The sequence below is a fragment of the Coregonus lavaretus genome (assembly GCF_964263955.1).
Source record: "Coregonus lavaretus genome assembly, chromosome: 24".
Taxonomy (NCBI): Eukaryota; Metazoa; Chordata; class Actinopteri; order Salmoniformes; family Salmonidae; genus Coregonus; species Coregonus lavaretus.
In genome coordinates this window covers 33,246,818-33,261,941 of record NC_140011.1, presented here as the reverse complement: position 1 = coordinate 33,261,941, position 15,124 = coordinate 33,246,818, and the positions used below count along the sequence as shown (strand labels likewise).

At 41.3% G+C, this 15,124-nt stretch overlaps 2 protein-coding genes across 6 annotated transcripts; one reads left to right on the top strand and one right to left on the bottom strand.

Moving 5' to 3' along the window:
- Nucleotides 1-3,529: 3,529 nt before the first annotated feature.
- Nucleotides 3,530-3,884, top strand: LOC311099623 (guanine nucleotide-binding protein G(I)/G(S)/G(O) subunit gamma-3; the record flags this gene model as incomplete). The annotated part of the gene is made up of 2 exons (XM_084140345.1): nucleotides 3,530-3,628; nucleotides 3,756-3,884. 2 exons carry the CDS (start codon nucleotides 3,530-3,532, stop codon nucleotides 3,882-3,884), a joined length of 228 nt encoding a protein of 75 aa, XP_083996471.1.
- A 1,385-nt stretch (nucleotides 3,885-5,269) lies between these two features.
- LOC311099620 (barrier-to-autointegration factor-like) lies at nucleotides 5,270-14,782 on the bottom strand. Of its 5 annotated transcripts, none has more exons than XM_084140340.1 (3): nucleotides 14,663-14,782; nucleotides 6,675-6,846; nucleotides 5,270-6,444 (listed from the first exon to the last, which is right to left on the bottom strand). In XM_084140340.1, exons 2-3 carry the CDS (start codon nucleotides 6,798-6,800, stop codon nucleotides 6,298-6,300), a joined length of 273 nt encoding a protein of 90 aa, XP_083996466.1. In that variant the 5' UTR covers nucleotides 6,801-6,846; nucleotides 14,663-14,782; the 3' UTR covers nucleotides 5,270-6,297. The 5 variants fall into 5 exon arrangements, with proteins under 5 accessions (XP_083996466.1, XP_083996468.1, XP_083996469.1 ...); XM_084140342.1 differs by lacking the exon at nucleotides 14,663-14,782 and adding an exon at nucleotides 7,906-8,027; XM_084140343.1 differs by lacking the exon at nucleotides 14,663-14,782 and adding an exon at nucleotides 7,369-7,455.
- Between the last annotated feature and the right edge of the window lie 342 nt (nucleotides 14,783-15,124).

The following is a 15,124-nucleotide window of genomic DNA, read 5'->3' as shown; positions in this document are numbered from 1 at the left end:
GGAAACTGTAAAAGCTTGAAGGACTTAATCCATCAATATGACAAAAAAATAAAGTACAGCCTCCTAACGTTAGTTAGCAATGCTGCTGGCCTGAGCACTTTTACCTTTATAATAACGTTAATAGAAGGCTCATCTGCTACTAGATAGTTAGCTAGCTAAAACATTATGAGGATAACAACATTTCAAAATGATGACGAATGACAGTGGTTGTTACCCATATATTTCAACAGAATGTCATTTATTTTATATTATCTGGGATTCAGTTGACATGTAACTACCTTTATAGCAAAACACCTGCAAAGGTAGCAAGCTAACGTTAGCTAACTAGCTAGCTACATGCTAACAACTGGCTAACTCGCCCAAGACAAGTGCAAGTGCTTGGCTAGAATGCGTCCAAAATTGCAACACCCTCATACTCACCTTTTCGTCTATAGCAAAGCTGCAGCACTATACATGAACAATTAACATACACGTAATTGTGATCAGTAAAAGTGAAAAATCTTAAAATATTTATGGATATACACAATTATATTTACTCTAACTAGCTAGCTACTTCCTAAAAAGCAAAAACTACAGGAAAAACTGCAACTACGACACGGACGACAGGACAAACCTCAAGACCAAAGCAACGCGTTCATTAGTAAAGGGTGCACAGAGAGGTTGACGTTGAGAACATGATGTCAAACCTCCATCTGTAACCATGAAAGGTTTTATCTATGGGAATTGGTGTAGACATTTCAAATAAGATAGATAGCATATATTAGATCAGGGGAAATGATGTGGTTAAAACCATAGCCTATGCTACAATCTCATTGCTTCCTATTGTGGAAAGAAATGATTATTAATATGTTCATAATTACTCAAAATGATTCAACTGAATTTCCCATTATGATAAGAGATTTTATCCATGTCATTATCATGCCATTGTCCTTTTTCACATCTTCTATTCTCTCCAGTTTAAATCAAGATGTCTGGGGAGAGAGAAGCGAGAGGGAGAGAGACAGAGAGAAGAGAGGCAGAGAGAGAGAAGAGAGAAGAGAGAAAGAGAGAGAGAAGAGAGAGAGAGAGAGAGAGAGAGAGAGAGAGAGAGAGAGAGAGAGAGAGAGAGAGAGAGAGAGAGAGAGAGAGAGAGAGAGAGAGAGAGAGAGAGAGAGAGAGAGAGAGAGACTGTAACATTAGAGGGCGTGATGGGGGAAGGGAGAGAGAGTGGAGACAAGAGGGGGTAAGTGATGGGCAGCAATGGTTGGGGGAACTACAAAGATACTGTATCTTGCCAAGGTGGGAGAAACCATTGAGGGCAGTATGATGACAGAATGTAAAAGACAAGGAGCCAGAGACTGCAGCAGTTCCCATGGCAACAGAGGAGAGAGGGAGGGGGGTAACTGATGCAAATAACAAACATAATATAAATTCCAACAGTGCATATCAAAGATAGTGAATATTATATTTGGCCTTTGGACACAAAACATAAAACAGCATGCTCATATTTTCTTATGACAATGAATTTTTTGGTGAGATTCCATATCTGCCTAATTACCCTCTATTTTCATGTAGAGATGGTATGATCCAGCTCTCAGAAGAAAAACGATTCCAATGGAGCCCTCCTCCCTTTGCCTGGAAGGTTCCACTCACTGCATAGGGGGTTCTTATGCATGTACCAGGAGTCTGATGTTCATTGTAGCAGAATTGCAGTGCACTGGACTGTACAGAACAGTGTAGCATACACTGTCTATGAGGGGTGGGGTTCAGCTACACTCAAATCACAAACACAGGCAGATAGAGGGTGAGAGAGCGAGAGGGAGAGAAGAGGAGGGAGAGAAAGCACCTGAAGAGGAATACAACAAGGGTAAGGTAGAAGATGAGAAGGAGCTGATGAAGGAAAGGAATATTAAGAGGAGAGAGAGAGGACCAGAATGGTAGAAATAGACTCCTATATGGACTGGTCTTGTTGCCTCTCTCTTTCTCCGGTTATCCATTTCTCCTCACACTTCTTGTTCATTATTTATTTATTTTCTGTTGAACCTTCTCTATGCTGTCACTTCAACTTGATCTGTATTAAGCAGGCAGTGGTTTGCTTTGTATCCCTTGCATATTTGATGTGATTTGATGATATTCACACACATCGGGTGGATCTGTGTGTGCTGAGGCAACTGTATATCTGTGTATTTCTCCCAGGTTTTTGGTTACATGAGTCATTCAAATAGTGAATTCCCATCAAACGAGGTCCCATAAAAAGCTGGCCATATCAAATAGATCTAGAAAATGTGTCATCATCATCCTATTAGCCTGACCTAAAACTATTTGTTTTCAGCAAGAATAAGGTCTTTCTTCTATACCTTCTACAAGCTCTAGAGATTTCTGTCTGCCATTGAGGATCATAATGCGGTCTGCTTGAACATATAAGAAACCTATTGATGATGTAATTATTAGAATGTAACCTCTTTTATGTTATTAATAGATTACAGCTAGAGTGGCATGGTATGGCATAGTGGAGAAAATCATACCTGGCCTCTGGACATAAGTGTATTGTACTTCTCTTCTAGCCAGTGCATAAAAACATTTTAACTGACAGGCTGACTATCCGTAAGAAGGCAAATCAATTGTAGACCGACACAATTAAACACAGAGACCACTAATAATCAATGTTTAGAGTATGAATGGTCCTATACCTTATAGATGTATTTATATCAAAGTGAGGTATTGTTTTTCTTGGACAGAGAGCTTTTAACAAGTAAGTAGTAAATTACACCATTGGTCCCTAGAGATAGAGAGAGACAGACAGAGGAGGGGAGGGAGGAGAGCAGAGGAAGATTGAAGTGAATGAGCTAAAAGTGTGTCAAATTTAGTGGAATTGGATGCCGTTCGTGATTCATGAAAATGTACACTGAGTATACCAAACATTAGGAACATCTTCCTAATATTGAGTTGTTGGCCCCATGTTGACTCCAATGCTTTCCAGAGTTGTGCCAAGTTGGCTGGATGTCCTTTGAGTGGTGGACCATTCTTGATACACACAGGAAACTGTTGAGTGTGAAAAACCCAGCAGTGTTGCAGTTCTTGACACAAACTGGTGCGCCTGGCACCTACTACCCGGTTCAAAGGCACTTACATTTTGTGTCTTGCCCATTCACCCTCTGAATGGCACACATACACAATCCATTTCTCAATTGTCTCAGGGCTTAAAAATCATTTAACCTGTCTTCTCCCCTTCATATACACTGATTGAAGTGGATTTAACAAGTGACATCAATAAGGGATCATATAGTAGCTTTCACCTGGATTCACCTGGTCAGTCTGTCATGGAAAGAACAGGTGTTCTTAATGTTTTGTATACTCAGTGTATATTTTCATTAATAAAAATCCATACAAATGTAAGTTACCTAGAATGAATGCAGTGCAATTGTTTAATGTCATGCAATACACCTGCCTTTTCAGTTGTCAGGGTAAGGTGTATTTTTTTCTAAAACAAAATGATTGAATGTGTTTGTGTGACTCATGTGCCATATGTTTCATTGGCTCTCTTGACAGGATGAAAGGAGACACCCCAGTGAACAGCACCATGAGTGTCGGCCAAGCCAGGAAGCTGGTGGAGCAATTGAAGATTGAAGCCAGTTTTTGCAGGATCAAGGTAAGCCTTGCCAGAGGCATCCTGCTCATTGAAACTGAGGGGGCACGTTGCACTTGCCTTTGTAAGTCTTTGGTAAATACCCACACCCTCATTTCCAGTCTTGATTCCCACTACTTGCCACCCTCAGGTATCAAAGGCGGCTGCAGACCTGATGGCATACTGTGATGCCCACGCCATTGAGGACCCCCTCATCACCCCTGTGCCCACCTCGGAGAACCCATTCAGGGAGAAGAAGTTCTTCTGTGCACTCCTTTGAGACAAACCACAGGATGGTTGTGAATTACACTGTCCAGATAGAACATAATGTAAACTGAGTATACCAAACATTAGGAACACCTTCCTAATATTGAGACACAAACTGGTGCGCCTGGCACCTACTACCATACCCCGTTCAAAGGCACTTACATTTTGTCTTGCCCTTTCACCATCTGAATGGCACACATACACAATCCATGTCTCAAGGCTTAAAAATCCTTCTTTAACCTGTCTCCTCCCCTTCATCTACACTGATTGAAGTGGATTTAACAAGTGACATCAATAAGGGATCATAGCTTTCACCTGGATTCACCTGGTCAGTTTACGTCATGGAAAGAGCAGGTGTTCTTAATGTTTTGTATACTCAGTGTATGTACATGCATTCACCACATACACAAAGCTAAATATAACTTATCCATGTAGCCTGCTTTAGCTTATGAAAGGCTGCAGATGTACATATTCTCCTAAATAAAATCAAGACCAATTAGCGCCCTTCTTTTTGGGATAAAACTGATTTGTTAATTTTCAACCAACATATACATTTAATGTAGATCTACATAAACATAACCATTTAAATATATATGGAGTCATGAGTATACATACAGTATACACATCTAAAACACATCAACAAAGCTTATAGAATCATGAACTGTAGCACAACATAAAAGTGGATATACATACAATATGTAAACAGCTCATAGTCCTAGCTCATTTTTCAAATGAACTCAATAGGCTAATGGGTGACGAAGAGAGAGGGGTGACAACTACACATTAATTGTAATTATTTTGAACTTTTAATACACACTTTACAGTAAATATGAATTGCCTAATCTGCCTTTGTTAAATAGTTTTTTTTGTGTGTATGAGATGTCTTGACAGTCCTGTATGTGACTTTTTTAAGCTTTGTTGCAGAAATGTGCGTGAGGTGTATTTGCCACTGTGGACCAGTAGGACAGTAAGAGGACAAGTCAATACACACTGATCCAAATAATTCCACTGGCACTGGATGTACAAGAGGTGGTCAGCCGCCTTAACAAGATCAGCGGCCTATGAAGAGAGGGGTTTCCAATAACAATGATCAATGCTGTTTTGATAAATGATAAGTGGTTTAATTTGTCAAGTGGATGTCTAATAAGGCTATATGACAATAACAAAAATAAGCAGTACATTTAATAAATAACACATAAAAATTGCTGTTATGGGATTATTTTCGCGACCAGTCTTTTAGGTTGCTTATCTGATCAAGTTCAGAAATTGTATTACTCTTTCTAGATCAGTGTTACTTAAACCTTTACTGTTCCTATTTCTTACCAAAACGAATTAAGAGCTTTGAATAAAAGGGGACTTGGGAATCAAAGATTAAAATAAACACTCCTGTCACAAAAATATTTTTGCATGTCATTTTATTATTTATTTTTTCTCAAAAACAAAACAAACTCAGAATTGTCCAGATCTTGCAGTTGTTTCTGTTAATTTCAAAATAAAAATATAAAAACTAACATGCTTTCACAGTCAATATGCAAAAACATGAACCAGTGTTTCAGTAAAACCATCCTTCGACGATTAAACATTAGACAGCAACACAAGTATGCTCATAAATTAATTCCTGGAACAACAGTGCTCCTTACTGTGGGTTTACTTTAGGTTTTCATTTGTGTGAAGATTGAAAATAAGGTGATTTGTGGTAGCTAGCTTCTTAATCCGCATGCACTGCTCCACAACTCAAGGAACATTGCAGATAAATGTTTTTGCATTACAACGTTAAGGCATTTCTTCAACATCTCTTCAAACAAACACATAAGATAACATGGGGCAATTACAAATATAAATCTTAAAATTATTTCATGTGAACTCGGTTGTAAAAATTAACAGCGCAACATCTTACAGATGTTAAAGCTCTGTGGTGTCTAAAATGGTTTAAAATGCTATTAATTAATTTAGGGACAAGTTCGTTTAAATAAATGCAGGGGCAAACTGTCAGAGTTGGAGATAAGTACAGGCATTAGTTATACCTTTTTTATGAAGGGAACGTAATGATAAAAAGTGTTTTCCTTTGACAGAGAACAAAAAGTGAAACATAAAGTGCACAAAAACAAAAATGAACTCATCCCAAGGCTTCTGTGCGGCCAAAGATATTAATCATAGAAAAGGTCAGCATTACGGATCTACACAATTGGGTGAAACAACCTCATGGATGACTGCAGCAAAGTATGTCTTACTAATTTTTAAGCATCTATAGGTCTCTGAATTGTGACTATTGTTTAAAATAACCAGGTGTTACGATGTACGAATTTGCTTAACTGCCTCATGTGCAGTGTGCCCATATGAGGTGCAAGTTAATGTGAGACCATAGAAGTAAATAGATGTTTGGGATATATAAAATGGAACAACCAAAACCGAAGAAAAACGCTTCTCTACAGGAAAGAATCGCACCACTCACGCAGGCAGCCATAGCAATCACCCTGCTGTTTGACATTGGCCCCGCATGATTCTTTCAGCCAGTCCCGGAATAGCTCCTCATCCTTCTTCAGCACCAGGAACTGACCCAGGACCACGTAAGCCTGTGGATGTATGCAAGTGAGAATGGAGAAGGAAAAAGAGAACATGAATGATAATACACTAACCACTAGGTAAAAGTTGCACAACAATGCATTATCTTTTCTTGCTAGCACTGACTTTGCTATACTTACTATGACTGTGATGTGGTATATGAAATGACTATAATGTAAACATTCACAAAATAAAGTTCCATTATGAAAGTTCCAACAAAGTTAAGTATACTCTGCATCACCTTGTCGAAGCCCTTCTCCTCCAGTCTCTTGCCAAGCACCTCTCCAATGCCAGCAAGTGCATTGACTGGCTTCTCCCCCATGGGTTCTGCCACAAACTCCTTGTGTTTCTGGGATGTTGACGACATGGCTGCTTTCTGTCAGTGATCACCTTAAGTACCTTCACACAGGGAACTGAATAGAACATGAAGCAATTTACTAAAAACATCAGCTAAATATGATTCACAGCAGTGTCACAATTTGTTTAGAACATACAGTATTTGGGACTGGAGTGCCCTATGACCCCAAAGTGACATTATCAACTTCAAAACTGAAACCAAACGCTTTCCACGTTCTTTACCTAAATTATGGTAAATATACAAATAAATATAGCATATTTTCCTAAACTTGCCCAGGGCCCGGTTTCCCGATAGCAATGGAACTTAAGCTTACGAGTGTTTTAACGATGCATATTTCCTACAATGGCCGATGTAACGAGTTTCCCAAAACACCACGCAGAGATCGCAGTGTTTTGTTGGAGCGTCTGTCGATATTGATAGGATCGAAAGAAAGGGAGCGCTGCTCTCGGATCAGCCTTCTCCATTCAAATCTTACCTTAACATTACAATTTTCACAATACTGACGACGGATCAGCTCCAAGAGGGTTACCTACCACCTAAGGTTGCAAATATTGAAGCGGCTTATTCTAACGCTTACCCACTAAAAATGCACTGAATCACCGATTTGGCACATCATTGCGCACGTTAGTCTGGCTTCTCCCCCATGAAATGAATTAGACAGTAGTCTACAAGTAGCAAAATATAACTAAATTAATTGAACATTAAATGTATTTCAATATGATTAAAATAGGCCTATAGCCTACTGTTTATTTTAAAGCAGTCATTTCGGTTCATTTTAAGCATATTTTTATACGCCGTTTGTTTGCATCAATTGCGAAGAGTTTGTGTTTGTGGTCAACTTTGTTCTGAAGTTAACGTGGTCAGAGATACAAATAAACCACGTGATTCTATGTTTAGCGTAGCCTTGATCATGACTGTCAGTTCCATTACATTACACACAAGAGTCATTGGACAAAGGAGTTCTGTAGGGAGTTTTGTTAAGATCCGCGACGCTCGGTCTGAACATGAACACGCATCGCTTGCGGTACGGTTTTGGAAGCATAAGGACCTTCTCTTTCATATCGGTGAGAAATAATTTTCTAAAAAAAAAAAAAAAGGTTAAATTGATACACACCTTTATAGGGTTCCCATACAGCCATATTTCCATGTTACAGCGCTTGTTTACGAAAAACAGACGGAAGACCGAGTGGACTACCTGTGCTAATTAGCTAGCTGCATCTCCAAACACCTGTGTGTAAACGGAAGACAGACGCCCCAAACGTCACTGGAAAAAAAAAAAAAAACTGTAGGCTGCAACTGTAAAACAGGTTAAAACAGTGTACAGTAAAGTGTGTATTTTGCATTTGTGAAATTACTTTGATGTGATATGAAAGTAGAGGGAATTGTGTTAATAGAACCATATCACAATTGAGAATCGATTCACGTTTACATTTACATTTTAGTCATTTAGCAGACGCTCTTATCCAGAGCGACTTACAGTTAGTGAGTGCATACATTATTATTATTATTATTTCATACTGGCCCCCCGTGGGAATCGAACCCACAACCCTGGCGTTGCAAACGCCATGCTCTACCAACTGAGCTACATCCCTGCCGGCCATTCCCTCCCCTACCCTGGACGACGCTGGGCCAATTGTGCGCCGCCCCATGGGTCTCCCGGTCGCGGCCGGCTATGACAGAGGCTGGATTCGAACCAGGACCACTGCGCCACTCGGGAGACTTTAGATGGAGTTTAGATGGAGTATTTTGATGTTTTGGCTTCCAGAGACAATTCACCCTTTAAAACAGAACATGTAAGGTCCTTGGACTAAGGTGTAACGTTAGGCTCCTTTACATGGCCAGCTCTAGCCTTTTGGGGGCCCTAAGCAAGATTTGGTTTTTGGGGGGGGGGGGGGGGGTTGGCTTGAAACATTTTAGTTTTAAAGTTTATTTCCTGCAATTCTACACATTTTTCAATGACATGCCACGTTAATATGATAGTGAGAATGACTAATGATTACTATAAGTTTAGATCGATGGCTAGACTAACTACCAACAAACAAACAAATTGTTAGCTGAAATGGTTATTGGGTGACTGACATAACAAGAGAGAAACTGGTGATGCACAACCAAATGTTGAGACCCAGACTGAGTTCCTAGCAGGGGTCTCATAGCGGCCGGGGGCCCTAAAGGTGTCAGCATGCTTCAGTTCGGCTGGTGGCTAGGTGAACTGAACGAGTGCACTCGCATGCTACCTATTCGCTTGAAAAACAAACGGGGGGGGGGGGGGGGTGTCAATATTACTCCGGGACAGTAGAGGGCGATGAGCTGGTAATAGCCATCTACAGCCAAACAAGAAATAATAAAATAGTGTACACAGAGACACTTGACTGGTGAGAAAATGGAAGTTGTGTGAATTGCCCGGGATCTACTAGATTTATGTACCTAGCAACACATAATAGGCGAGATATGGAGACAGAAGATGCCTGCTACAGGTTCACAATGGTGGATGTAGGGCCATACGGCCGAGAGAGCTATGGTGGAGTGTTTCAAGAGTTATTTTGTGTTCAAACTGCTGCAGAAGACCCTCAATTTACGCCAAGTCCTTATGTTTCCAGCTTTCCCACTACATGAGAAACTCATGCGCCCTTATCCACGTATGTTGATACTAGAATGTTGGAATCCATTTCACTTGTTTTTTTTTAATGGTTCCTGGAAAATTGTATGTTTTGTTTACTATTTATCTATACTGAACAAAAATATAAAACGCAACATGCAACAATTTTACAGTTTACATAAGGAAATCAAATCAATGTAAATAAATTCATTAGGCCCTAATCTATTGATTTCACATGACTGGGCAGGGGCGCTGCCATGGGTGGGCTTGGGAAGGCACACCCACTTAGGAGCCAGGCCCAGCCAATCAGAATTAGTTTTCCCCCCTCAAAAGGGCTTTATTACAGACATAATTACTCCTCAGTTTCATCAGCTGTCCGGGTGGCTGGTCTCAGACGATGTGTCAAGGGCTGAGTCTTCAGCTCTTTTCTCCCTTCTCACACCCCTGCTTCTACTGCTGCTGCTCTGTGGCATCGCTGAGGAGCAAGCCAGTGGAGTAGGTCTTGCAGATGGGCCCAGGATAGAGCTTCCCAGGTCCTGCATGGAGATTGTTTCTAATTCTGCACTGCAGCTCAGTGTGGGAGATGGGCTGGGGGCCGATGTCAGTACTGGGGGCAGAGGTAATGCTTCGGGCCAGTGAACAGGCAGTGCTGTGGCGCAGAGAACAGAACCAGGTGCTGTCTCCATTCACTGATGTTTGAGCCTTGAAAAATAAAAAAGTAGAGGGCTATTCAGTACACATATCCAAAATGACCAATTCACATAAAATATCATTAAACAGAGACTACAATAGACCATATAATGTAGCAAACGTTTGAGCAGAGTTGAGGAGGCCTGGCCTAGCTACTCAACTCTGCTCAAACGTTTGCAACAATTTGACTTGCTGGACCTTGCTACCAAACTTTGACTTTGGTGTTACCAATGTGGGAAGCTTATGATTTTCTTTCTCTGACAATAATGTTTGATCAAAAGTTGTAAATATCTTTACTTTAGTTAGCTTGCTTTCTCTGCACACGTATGCAGCTAAGCTAGCTAGCCACTAGCCAGCCAAGTAGCTAGCGCTAGCTATTGTTTGCAAAACATGGCTACTCTTTTCGTCGACTACAATAGAAAATACAATAACATACCTCATTCTTTGGTGAAGATGGCATGTTGCTTTTCAGTCTTCCCATGCCGAACAAGCCAGCAGCAACATTTCTGGAATAGCTTTTACACCGGCATTTCCGCCGCGGCCCTTGTTTATTTTCTTTGCCTTGAACTTGTCGCGAACCCTACCCCACTTTTTCAAACTAGTGGTTGGGTCGGACCCCAGTGTCTCCGCAATCTCCCTCCATGAATTTGCATTTACATGCTGGTCTTTATATAATTAATGACTAGAATTGTAGTGGTGAAGGTACTTCTGTACCTCCTCGGTCAATCGATGCTCCATGTTGTCATTCACCATGTTGAATCCACACGGATTTTCGGGCTGAATCGACAAGAAGAAGAAACTTGCGTCACCCCTACAGTTGACCAATCACGGACAAAGGGGTGTAGATTCAGCTCCAGAACTTCAGCTGGCCTTGAGAAAAATGTGTGCCCGAACAGCCTACAAAATCCTAGCCAAACACCAAAACGTCCCAAAATGTCATTATAATACAGTGTATTCGGAAAGTATTCAGACCCCTTGACTTTTTCAACATTGTTACGTTACAGCCTTATTCTAAAATTGATGAAATTACTTTCCCCCCCCTCATTTACACACAATACCCAATAATGACAAAGCGAAAAGAGGTTTAGAAATGTTTGCTAATTTATTACAAATAAAAAAAAAAACATACCTTATCTACATAAGTATTCAGACCCTTTGCTATGAGCCTCGAAATTGAGCTCAGGTGCATCCTGTTTCCATTGATCATCCTTGATGTTTCTACAACTTGATTGGAGTCCACCTGTGGTAAATTCAATTGATTGGACATGATTTGGAAAGGCACACACACCTGTCTAGATAAGGTCCCACAGTTGACAGCGCATGTCAGAGCAAACACCAGGCCATGAGGTCGAAGCAATTGTCCGTAGAGCTCCGAGATAGGATTGTGTCGAGGCACAGATCTGGGGAAGGGTACCAAAAAAATGTCTGCAGCATTGAAGGTCCCCAAGAACACAGTGGCCTCCATCATTTTTTAAATGGAAGAAGTTTGGAACCACCAAGACTCTTCCTAGAGCTGGCCGACGCCTGCCAAAACGGAGCAATCGGGGGAGAAGGGCCTTGGTCAGGTAGGTGACCAAGAACCAGATGGTCACAGAGCTCCAGAGTTCCTCTGTGGAGATGGGAGAACCTTCCAGAAGGACAACCATCTCTGCAGCACTCCACCAATCAGGCATTTATGGTAAAGTGGCCAGACGGAAGCCACTCCTCAGTAAAAGGCACATGACAGCCCGCTTGGAGTTTGCCAAAAGGCACCTAAAAGACTCTCAGACCATGAGAAACAAGATTCTCTGGTCTGATGAAACCAAGATTGAACTCTTTGGCCTGAATGCTAAGCGTCACGTCTGGAGGAAACCTGGCACCATCCCTACGGTGAAGCATGGTGGTGGCAGCATCATGCTGCGTGGATTTTTTTCAGCGGAAGGGACTGGGAGACTAGTGAGGATCGAGGGAAAGATGAACGGAGCAAAGTACAGCGAGATCCTCAATGAAAACCTGCCCCAGAGCGCTCAGGACCTCAGACTGGGGCGAAGGTTCACCTTCCAACAGGAGAATGACCCTAAGCACATAGCCAAGACAACGCAGGAGTGGCTTCGGGACCAGTCTCTGAATGTCCTTGAGTGGCCTAGCCAGAGCCTGGACGTGAACATCTCTAGAGAGACCTGAAAATGGCTGTGCAGCAACGCTCCCCATCCAACCTGACAGAGCTTGAGAGGATCTGCAGAGAAGAATGGGAGAAACTCCCCAAATACAGGAGTGCCAAGCTTGTAGCATCATACCCAAGAAGACTCGAGGCTGTAATCGCTGCCAAAGGTGCTTCAACAAAGCACTGAGTAAAGGGTCTGAATACTTAGGTAAATTTTATATTTCCGGGGGGGTTTTTGGCATGAAAACGAGGCATCTCTCATTGAATGACAGACTTTAAGAATCCCTGCTGTTGACCAATGACTGACGAAGGGGCGTAGACTTCAGCTAACCTCAAGAAAAAACTTGTGTGGCCGAACAGTGCAAAAAAACCTTACTGAAGTCCAAAACAAACAAAAATGTCACAAAATGTCATCATAATAAATGCACGAACTCCTCCAAACTGTTTTGACTGGAAGACGTTGATCGTGGAGAAGATGGCGGAAACTGAGGTTTTCTTTGAAACTGCTAGTGAGTCGGGTGAAGCTAATAGTACAGAAAGTGAGAATTAATGTGTTACCATGGCAAACAAAAAGGGAAACGAGAAGTAAAGCTGTGGTGAAAAATAGGAAACCACTAGACTGGTTTTTAGTCGGAGTGAGGGTTTTGGATCAATGCTACTTGGGATATCCGTCTAACGCCTCGAGGAAAATCTGGAATGTGTTGGAGGAAAGTGTGGAGTCGGTGATAGTCACAAGAAGTGGTCTTATTTTGATTTTTGTGTGTGTCTGCAGAGCAGAAGAATTGTGTTTTAAGACTCAAAGATATCAGAGTGGAATGTTTCCTGTATGAATTTTCATTGCCAGGCACCTATCAAGGGGGTTATTTCTGGGGTGACAAGAAATAAAGGCAGAGGATATAACTGAAGAGATCGATGGAGTGGTTGGTGCACGTCGACTGACCTGTATGGTGGAAGGAGAAAAGAAATTCACTTCATAAATGCTACTGTTCTTTGATGAAGAGTCTCTCCCTTCAGTGTCAATGTGAAAGATTTGGTAATATATATAATATAATATGCCATTTAGCATGTCATATGTGCAGAAGGGAAGAGTATTGTATGCCAGATTAAGTGAAATGCTGCAACTGTGGGGGTGAACATGCGCCTGAATTCCCGGAGTGCCCTGTTAGGGTGAAGGAGAATGAGGTGGCAAGGGTAAGGAGTGTCCAACGTGTTTCCTATCTGGAGGCAGTGAAGATTGGAAGGAACGAGTGGCAGAGATGAAACAATGGTAGTAGAGCCACCATGACCAGTGAAGGGTTCTCATCAACGGAGGGATAGTGAAATGCTACATGTTAAAAAGGTGGACTTTGTATTATTTATTGCAATGGTCATAAACTGTATAGCACAAGTGGAGAAGAAGTCTAAGAAAATTGGAATCATTGTGAAAGCCGCTGAATGTTTTTTGGGTCTTCGTGATTTCACAGCCGAGGCAGTGCAAAAGATCCTGTCGGTGAATGTATTGCCATCACCGGCCCCTGAGCCTGTGTAGGGATGTATTTTGGAGTGGACTGTGATTGAAGAAGTGGTTTGGGTTTTCTTAGTTGACGTGTTTTACTTTGTATGATGTCGTTATCCCCCTTTCCCGCAATGGTTTTTTCGTTTGTTATTCAATACCCCGTCCAGCTGGTGGCGGTAATGCACCATTAACATTGGATGCCAACCTCCGTTAAACCCCATCGAAGAAGAACTGTTTTGGCTGGGAAGCATGCGGACGCCTTTAAGCGACAGCTTATGCATAGAACCGGCCATGCTCTTTTAGTCCAATATTGGGCTGTTTAGCGGAGAACTGTACATAAAGTGACGCGGGAGGGCAAAAAAAGCATCTAATGACAGACTTAGCTGTTTTACGAGTGGTCTAAGGCAGGCATTCGATTACGAGCGTTTAAGTGCAACGTTAATAACGATGGTTATGGGAAACAGCGCGGAGAAACCGGGCCCAGGACCAATATCTACATAAATGCATGCAAAGCTATATTGCTAGCTTGCTAAATAGTCAGCAGGCGCACTATTTTGGAAGTCTGAAACTGCGCGCCCAACAACTTCGTGAGTTAGCTAACTAGTAAGCAAAACAACCTAGGCAGCTAACATAGCTAGCTAACAAATGGGTGTGATAACTGATGTTAGCTAGCTTGAGTCAGAAATAACTAGCTTCTAGCTACGTAAATGTTTGGATCACAATTTAATTTAAACTCACATGGCTATTAAATGTTTACTAATGTAAAGCTAATTGTGTGCCAGCTAGCTACCTAACGTTATCCTACCCTGCACCGCGGTCTCCTCCTCCTGTGCCACCAATCTGAGATTTAGAGCAAGCGTAGACGTTTACAACAATTACAATAGTATACGTATGTTGTTTTTTAATCGTTTCTCTTCAATAAAGCAAGATCAAGATTGGTTTATTACCTTGTTTCTGATCGTATACGGGTCGTGCCCCTTTCCAACCACGAAGACAGCAACTACCTCACTGGTTGTGTATGCAATCAATGTAAGTTTTGACAAATTCCAATATCACTTCCTTATCCCGCCGTTATGCTATTTCCGCTTCCGTCACTTCATGTTATAACTCATAAAGTTCAACAAAAAAAAACTGGTTCATAAATGTGAATTTTCCACTTTCCCATATTGTATAATGTAAGTCTACTTTTAATAATAATTTATAAAATTGATCTCAATAGAATTTCAATGTTTTAATCTGCTTTCAAGCCATATTGCTTATACACCCCTGAGAATGACAGCAAATGACAACAAATACAACTTAAATGTATCAGTAGAGCCGAGCCTTCGAAATCGTTTTATCAACAAAATGATTTGTTATACAATTTTAATAACTTGACATTAACCTTTTGCTCTTTGGGGAGCATACTA